The sequence below is a fragment of the Cygnus atratus genome, chromosome 12, assembly GCF_013377495.2.
Source record: "Cygnus atratus isolate AKBS03 ecotype Queensland, Australia chromosome 12, CAtr_DNAZoo_HiC_assembly, whole genome shotgun sequence".
NCBI classification, from domain to species: Eukaryota; Metazoa; Chordata; class Aves; order Anseriformes; family Anatidae; genus Cygnus; species Cygnus atratus.
In genome coordinates this window covers 207,428-215,795 of record NC_066373.1, presented here as the reverse complement: position 1 = coordinate 215,795, position 8,368 = coordinate 207,428, and the positions used below count along the sequence as shown (strand labels likewise).

At 53.3% G+C, this 8,368-nt stretch overlaps 1 protein-coding gene across 3 annotated transcripts; it reads right to left on the bottom strand.

Annotated features, from left to right (window-relative positions):
- Nucleotides 1–988: 988 nt before the first annotated feature.
- ATXN1L (ataxin 1 like) lies at nt 989–8,221 on the bottom strand. 3 transcript variants are annotated; one of them, XM_035566277.2, is made up of 3 exons: nt 8,122–8,221; nt 6,141–7,846; nt 989–1,735 (listed from the first exon to the last, which is right to left on the bottom strand). In XM_035566277.2, the coding sequence occupies exons 2-3, from the start codon at nt 7,734–7,736 to the stop codon at nt 1,637–1,639; spliced, it is 1,695 nt and encodes a 564-aa protein (XP_035422170.1). In that variant the 5' UTR covers nt 7,737–7,846; nt 8,122–8,221; the 3' UTR covers nt 989–1,636. The 3 variants fall into 3 exon arrangements, with proteins under 3 accessions (XP_035422170.1, XP_050569207.1, XP_035422169.1); XM_050713250.1 differs by having other exon boundaries at nt 6,249–7,846; XM_035566276.2 differs by having other exon boundaries at nt 989–7,846.
- Between the last annotated feature and the right edge of the window lie 147 nt (nt 8,222–8,368).

The following is an 8,368-nucleotide window of genomic DNA, read 5'->3' as shown; positions in this document are numbered from 1 at the left end:
CATTTCAGGTTTGCAAGTGAGAGAGACACAGACATGCTGTAGACAGTCTCGCAAAAGGCCACAAAGGGACTGGAACATCTCTCCTCTGAGGAGAGGCTGCAAGAGCTGGGACTGCTCAGCCTGGAGAAAAGAATGGTTAGGGGGATCTTGTCCATGTCTAGAAATACCTGAAGGGAGGTGCAGAGAGGACAGAGCCAGTCACTTTTCAGTGACTTAGAAACTTGATTTTTCCCTCTATTTAGCTTGAAAAACTTTTGCTGCAACTCTTTCGAAGTCCTACTTAAGTGCTTAAAATAGTTGCCTTTGAAGTGCACGATGCTGCATTTTTTTTCGTGACATGAAACTAACCTTACAGACAGTCTTGTGGGCACTTGCTACAAAAAGCTTTTAATCTTTTTAACCCTACACTCTTTAACATGCCACTGTAACAGCTTGTTTCCTCAACTTACAGAAGTTGTTTTATCTTCTCGTCTGGATTTCCAGGAGCCATCCTTGCCTTGCTCTCTTTGGGAGAAGGCACCAGATCTGGCAAGGATCTATTCAGTTCTATGTTACCTTCTCCATATCCTCTTTTGTTCTGTGAGCTGATCTCACTTTTATTCTTACCTCTGTTCATTTTCACACTCAAGCCGACAGTTTGCTCTTTGCAGCAGTTGCAGTTACCCTACGTTGTGTGTTTTGCTTGGCCAGCAAAGACATAGCTTTGCTGTGCTAACTGCACACTTTTTTGAGGTTGCTTCTACCGCAACCTCCCTGGCACCTTACGATTATTCCAAGCAATATTTACGAACAAAACCATTGTATCAAAGGGGTTCAAGGAGATCACATAAAATCAAAAGTATTTGAACGCAGACTTACAGCTTACAGTCTATCTGTCAGCCTTTACCTTGTGTTTGTCACAGTTTCCAGATCACTGTGTAAGACCAGAGAACCCGCATTCAAGCAATCACTGATGCCACAGACGAGCAAAAAGTCTCAAACACCAAAGGAAAAGCTATTGGTTTATATATAGATATATATATAGATATAGATATATACTGTGTTTACAGAGTCAACGAGTTAAATGCAATATTCATAAGAGCATTAACAATAAAAATACAATCTGTGTGTAGCCAAGTACAGACTTAAAATGGTAAAACAGGAAAAAGGATCTCACCAAAAGTACAAATATACAGTACAAATTGATTTATTTAAAACAGTTACAAAAAAAGCACAACAAAATAGAGATTATCCTTAGAATTATTAATGCTTTGTTAAAGATCAGGTAGGAGGAATGGGGTGGGAGCAAGGTTGGAGGGGAGCACCTGACTAGTTCTAAGGCTTTAGATACAATGCGGTCGGTTACATGTTAATACAGCCATTACATAACTGGGATTATAGTTGAGGGATCAGCATTTATCTACAAAGACCTCCTTGCCTCAGGGCAGCCCAGCCAGTTCCCCCAGTGCCACATGCCTTACTCTGCTTAGCATGCGCAGACCCTCCCCTGGCTCTAAGGTGCCACGAAAGCGAAAAGCAACCAGAACGTGCACGGCGCATTTGCGGGGTGGGGTGGCAGCAGCCTGGGACGTCGGGGCAAGTCCTGTCCTCCATGGACAGATGTGAAGACCATGGAGGAGTCTTGACCATCAGCATTTTAAGCCCTACACGGAACATACCCTGGGCCAAACTCTGTACAGAATGTGCATTCGTGGCCATCTGAGCAGCTTCTGCAAAGTTTCAGGCCCGGGACAGCCTGAAAGGCAAAGAGCAGTTGTGAGTGACGCTAGGGAAAGGCACATGGACTGCTGTGGGCAGGAACTAGCATTTGGGCTACTCAAGCTGCTGTAGTTTCATTTAAAATATTTTTCTGAGTAACAAGGATTGTTAGTTCTCTACTGGGGAAAGTGACTTCAAGTGTGGGGTGGGGACAGGAGGGATGGGGACACTTAATGTGAAAAGTGCATTATACTTGCGCACCTGCTGGAAAGGAGAGGCAGAGGCACCTCTGCAGCTTTCCTCCTTTCCAGACAGAGCTTCCTCTGCATAGTCTGGTAGTGATGAGCGCTCGTCACCTGGAGCAAGTCTTGTGTTCCTGGGGGAACAGTGTACACATGGCCTGGGAGCAGGCCTGGCCTCTGATGGGCAGCTGACCCAAGGAATGTTTCATGAGATGGGACAGATGGCTACAGACACCCGTTATTGCATCCTACAGACTCTTCCCACAGCCTCCGTGCGAGCTGGGTAAGACCAAGGCCAGGACGCCCCCTCCTTCAGGTAGGACAGACTGCAGCTTTCCCTCCCTTCACAATAGCAGCAGGAAAACAGTGTATTTCTGAGAAGCCTGTCACATCTCTGCCAGCAGAAAGGCCTGGATAACCAGCTCATTCCATAATGTCTTCCTGGCTTTATCTCCCCCTATCCCTGTAAACCTAAGAAATAAATGCCTCCTCTGTGGGCTCTTTCATAGCCTTCCTGCCCACAGCAGAACCTGTCTCGCACACTCCCTGTCTCAAGAGAGCCTGAACACTCAACCCAACAGCCACCACCGGAGCTGAGCAACACAGTCCAACCCAGTAAAGAAAGATTCCAGTGATTATGAGTGCTGTTTGGCCGGGCCACAGGGCCTCCAGTGCTCCCCTCCTGCCCACAGTCCTTGGGGCAAGCGGCCAGATGCCCAAATTATTCTCAATGCCTCCTCCATGAGATGTGCCCCAAACTGTTGCTTCCAGAGAACAGAAGAACTGGCAGCTGAAACATGCTCAACACTGGGACTCACAGGGAGCCTGGACAGAAGCCCCAAGGACAAACACACCCTGGCCTCTTCCACGGATCTCAGAACCACAGTCAGCAGATGCGTGGCCAAGCCAGCAGCCAAGGAAACACCAGGATGAGCACCCGCTCAATGCCCCAGCTGCCCCGGGCAGAGCTGTTCTAGCCCCGCAGCATCTCGCTTCATACACCAGCCTTTTCAGACCACCGCCCCACACGGCCAAGACCTAGAAGCAGTGAGTACCTGCTTTGTACAGCAGTGAGGAACCTGCTTTGGCAGGGGGGTTGGACCCGATGATCTTTTCGAGGTCCCTTCCAACCCCTTCAACTCTGTGATTCTGTGAGTACGGCGACACACGGGAGATGAGGCAGGCTCTCCAAACCCTCTAAGACAGAGACTTCCATGTTTGAATGGGCACACCAGGGCTCTGCACCATCCAGCTGCGCAAACACTCCCTCTGAGCACACAATGTCCCTTCCGCATTCACTGGCCATACCTCTGCAAGATCCCTTCCTTAGCTGCCTGCCACAGCTCTCAGTTCCTCTGCATGCACCACACAAAGAACAGGCAAGAGAAGCTGGGCTCCTCTGTCTTCTGCTCTTGGCCGCAGACCCTGGATATCCTGAGCATTAAGTACTAACCAGCATCAGTCAAGGCCTTTGTGCAGGAGAGTCCGATGAACAGCGACTGCAGAACACACACGGGAATGAGGCCAGGCACCTGGGCCCAGGCAAGGATGTTCCACTGACAACCGGTGCCATGAAAAGAGCAGCCCTCCCACAGCTGCCGCATCAAAGGAGGCAGAATCTTCACACAACAGTGTCACTGTGACCTTGTGCATTTCCACATGCAGTTGATGAGACCACAAGCATTTTGTGATTCTGGGGAAGCTACGTGTGACACAGGCAGCATCCTCACCCTGGAGAAACCCTCGTGAGGCACAAACACTGAAGGCATGAACAAAGCATATCTTAACTAAGGCCTGAAAATAAATTGTTCTCCTGGCGCAGGCATGCAAAGGCAACAGAAATGGCTAGTGATTTGCTAGGAAATCATAATCAATGGCCTGGATGGAAGGAAGAACCTTTCTGGAGACTCTCTCGCTTGCAGAACACTTCTGCACAAAACCCCTGCCACGCAGCCAACTGAAGCCAGTTGGTTACAGGACACGCTTCTGGAGAGTATTCAGACCAACCCTGAGACACCAGCACTGCAAAAGCTGACCAGGAGGACAGCTACATCATCAAGAAGTGCTGACACAAAAGCCATTCGGGGAAAGAGAGAAGCAGAGCCCTAGCAGTCCAGCATGCCTGGCAGAAAACTTCAGGAAGATGAGAAAAGGGAGACAGAAAATGGTACACTAACATCAGGAGCATCATCAGGACTCTAGCAGGGATCTGCACGTTGAAAAGAAATCCTCAAAAGCCTGGTCCTAGCACAGTGATGGGCGCCTTAATACAGGGAATACTTAAATCCACGTTAAGTCAGTAAAGACTCTTACCCTCGACAAAATAGTGACATTTTTATTCTAACTAAGCAGTTAGAGCCAGTGTCATAACACACCATCAGAGAGGACAAATTAGTGTAACTACAGGAGCCTTCACTTGAATGGAGTGTTATTTACCATAATGAGGTATTAATACACATTTGTGTTAGATCTCACTGTGAAGAAGGCTACTCTTGATATTACCATGTTGTTCTACAGAGGAACTCCGAAGTGAAGCATTAGAACAACTAACAGAAAAACACCCAGAAATGCCCTATGATGCTGTGATCCCTAGAGTCCCTACATTACTCATGGAATTGTACTTAGCTGAAGCTTTGTACTTTGCCTGCACATGCACAAACGCTTGTTTCTTTAGAGTTTATTCAGAAAACTGCCTGCAGGGAATAATTAGCCATCCGTAAAGTTTTCTTCTGATTTAATTACAAAATAGTCTCGGTCTTCTCACAGCAGAAGGATGTGTTTCCATCCTTCACTAGAGAATGCTAAATATATCTGACTCCAGCTTTCAAAAACCAAACCAAAAACAAACAAAACAAAACCTAACCCCATTCACCCATAGACTAAGCCTTAAAAGCCTTAAGCCCAAGAGATTTTGTTTTTAAGGTTATTAACATGGGAAGGAATATTTGATTTGGTGACTAATATTACAATAATTAGGTGACAACAAAAATATTTCAAAGCAGGAAACTGACATCTCCCATCCTGTGTCCCATCCCAAGTGCTCAAGTTCCCTATTCACCTGTACCCAAACCCATCCTTTTGGTCCTTCCTCTTGAGTTTCTGTGATTCATGGAAATCTCTGTACATTCTTTGCAAGAAGAAAGAGCAGTTGGATTCAGTGGAAGAGACATTAAACAGAACCATCAGAGAAGCATCTGCGTCCTGCCCTCAAGAGCTCCATCGGTGAACGGTCCTTTTAAAGTGCATGTGTGAACAAAGGGGATACTGGGAGTAGAGCCCCCTAAACTCCAGTGGGGACCTATCTCTCCCCATCATGAAAAAGGAGGAATATCTTCAGCAATTTTACTTGCTACCTTAAGCCACGTCTGCCCTTCCCACCTCTCCACCTTTCCTGAATGCTTACTTAGACCCTGCCCTGCAGGGTATCAGTTATTCAGGGAGGTGTAAGAAAGCCCCAGCCTCCAAATGTTCTCATCGCAAGCTCATGAGCACGTCCCTGTTCTCTACCCCAGCTAGCCTGTTGCTGCTCCCTGAGGCACTGGAGTCCTCTCGATTCCCCAAGAGGAACTGGTCAGCCACTGAACTGGAATAAATCCAGTTCTGCAGGGCAGAAAGCAGCCTTGCTGGTGAACCTGCCACAAAGCGTGTGCAATTTCTCCACCCAGTGAAGGTGAGGCTCACCCAGAGGGCATGCCCTAGCTCACAACCTCAAAGGGATCATTTCCCTGCATTAGAACGCCCTTCGATAGACAGCTTGACCTCCTGGGGAATGAAAGAGGGACGGAGCAGAGAGGGCCGAGGCTCCTCTGCCTGCGTGCTGTATCTTTGGAAGCCTGGGGCTGCCCAGCTGTGCTGAGTGACAGTCTCAGGCTGAGAGGGTTCTGCATGAGAGCTCTGAGCTGCACTTTCCCTTTCTGGCTGGCTCTTCCTTTCAGCAGCTCTGTCAGACGGTTCTCTGGACCCCTGAGCAGTTCTTTCAGATCTCTCCCTAGTAGATATCAACTGATCTGTGAGAGGGTAGTTAGCCTGAGAAGCAGAGTTGCCATTCATGCTCTGTAAACTGATTGATATGCAGACATCGCCCACTTGCAGCCTGTGACAGGGCAAAGCAAAGAGCTGAGCAGTCCGCCCCGGGCTACAGGAGGACCAGCCCTGGCCATAGACAAAGAAGGGATGCTCTGGGGGCACATCGATGCTCACTTTACTTTGTTGCTCCCCAACCACAAAATGCAACATGACAAGCCCAGGCCACTGGCTTTCCTGAATATCCACCACGGTGCTGGAATCAATCTTCAGGCCCCCGCTCACCTCCGCACTGCGAACAAAGTCTTGAGTCTGCAGGTCCTCTACCCGCTTCAGCTCTCCTGTAGCCAGCTGGATGATGGCTCCTTTCATGAAGTGAGAGGGCAAGTGTGAGGAGCTGGGTGGCTGCAGCTGTGCCAGGTCCTTTTCGAGCACGCTTCCTCGAGCCTGCACGTCTGGGCTCTGCCTCACCAGGGTTTCTGAAGCAGAAGACCTGAGGGGCTCAGATCCAACGGGAACCAGTACTGGCTTGCCATTGGCTATCACCATTCCTTTGGTTAATTGTCTTTGTCTAACCATCTCTTCAGGGGATACGATATATGGACTCCTGGACTGGCTCTTCCCAGCAGCAGCCCTTTCCACTGTGTTCCTCAAAACGTCCTTTGACTCCCCCTGCTGATCAGGGATACTATGGCAAAGGTTTAAAGGGCTTGGGTCATCTTTCCTCTGGGCTGCCAGAACATGATAATCCTGAGATGCCAACACCCCCACCACCCTCTGAACCTCCAGGTCAGTGTCTGGGGTGTTTCTGTGAGCTGGCACAGAGACCTCTGTTCTCAACGTCTGGTAACCTGAAAGAAACTGTCCATCAACCACACATCCCACTGCAGCCCCTGGCAGACAGTCTTCGGCTTTACTGCTGCCAGAGTCCACAGCCTCGCTGGTCCTCCTCACCACATTGTGCTCCAGATGTCTCTGTCCACCGTTGGCGGCAGCTACCTCTGAACTCAGTTGACTGTCTTGCTGAGGAGAATCTGGGCTTCCACCTGCTGTGGGCGTCTCATATGCTGAGTACCCTGGTGGGAGGCGAGACATCTGATAATAAACAGGAATTCTACCTAGCGCAGTATCTAGTGGCTGGGTCCCAGCATGGTGCTGCATCTGACCAGAAGGAGAAACCGCAGAAGCAGATTTGTTGAAGGTGTGGGTAGGAGAGGTAGTCTGGGGGGAAGGAGCGGCTTCTTCCGTGAAGAGAGAGGCATATGGCACAAAGTGGGGGACGTGAGAGGCGGTGAGGTTGGTGGAAGGAGACAGGAGAGGACTAGGCAGGAAGCCAGGAGGGACAGCATAGGGCACCGTGTAATGCGAGCTGATGAGCTGTAGGGACGTCGGCGGGATCTGCGTGTAGTGGACAGGTGGGTAGGGCACCCCTGGGTGCTGGATTATTGGCGAGGTCACGTTGAAGGCCGGGGTCAGGGGGCTCACGTTCACCACGGGGTGCAGGGCCGTGGGGGAGAAGGTGGCGGGCGGCACCGCCACCTTGTAGAGCATCCCGTACTGGTCCACCGTCAGCCCCGCCACCGCCTCCGCGGCCTCCCCGGGGCCATAGCGCAGGGCCACGGGGCCCGGCCCCGCCGTCCGGGCCCACTCGGGGCCCTCGCCCGAGGCCTGGGCGCCCCCCGCCCGTGCCGCCTCCGTGCCGGTGCTGGCGGCGGGGAGCTCCCGCTTCTTGGGCGGGAGGCACTCCTGGCTGCGCTCGTGGCCCGCTCTCATGGCGCCCCGCGGTGTCCCGGCAGCCCCGGCCGCGGCGCTCGTTCATGGGGGCGCCCGCAGGGGCTGCCACACGCCGGCTCCCGGATCCCCGCCGCCGGCCGCCGCCTCACCTGCACCAGGAACAGAGGGAGCCGTGAGCCCCGGCCCCGGCCCCGAGCCGGGCGCGGGCCCCGGGCGCGGGGGGCGGGGGGGGAGCCCCAAGCCGCGGGGACGGAGCGAGCCCCGGGCCCCGGCGCCGCGGGCCGGCGGAGCCCCGAGCCCCCGCCCTGCTCGGCGGCCCCGGCCCCGGCCGCCCCGCGCCCTGCCCCGCTCCGCCCCTCCGGGCCCGAGGCGCCGCAGCCGCGCCCCGCCTCCGCAGGCCCGCCCGGCGCCCGCCGCGCCTCACCCGCCATCGCCCGGCTCCTGCTCCGCGACCCCCATCGGCCCCGCGGCCGCCTCCGGCCCGGCCCGGCCCGGCCCCTCCCCGCGCCGCGGCGCGCAGCGATGACGGCGGCGGCGGCCGCGCGCCGGAAGCGCCTCACCGCCGGCCGGGGGCGCGGCGCGGACGCCGCCCGCAGAGCCCGTTGCCGCGGCGACGGCTGGCGGCCCGGCCCGGCCCGGCCGGCGGGGGGAGGCGGGGCGGGTCGCTGCCG

Coding starts and splice junctions, on each gene's coding strand:
- ATXN1L (XM_035566276.2), bottom strand. CDS start 7,736: ATGAGAGCGGGCCACGAGCGCAGCCAGGAGTGCCTCCCGCCCAAGAAG.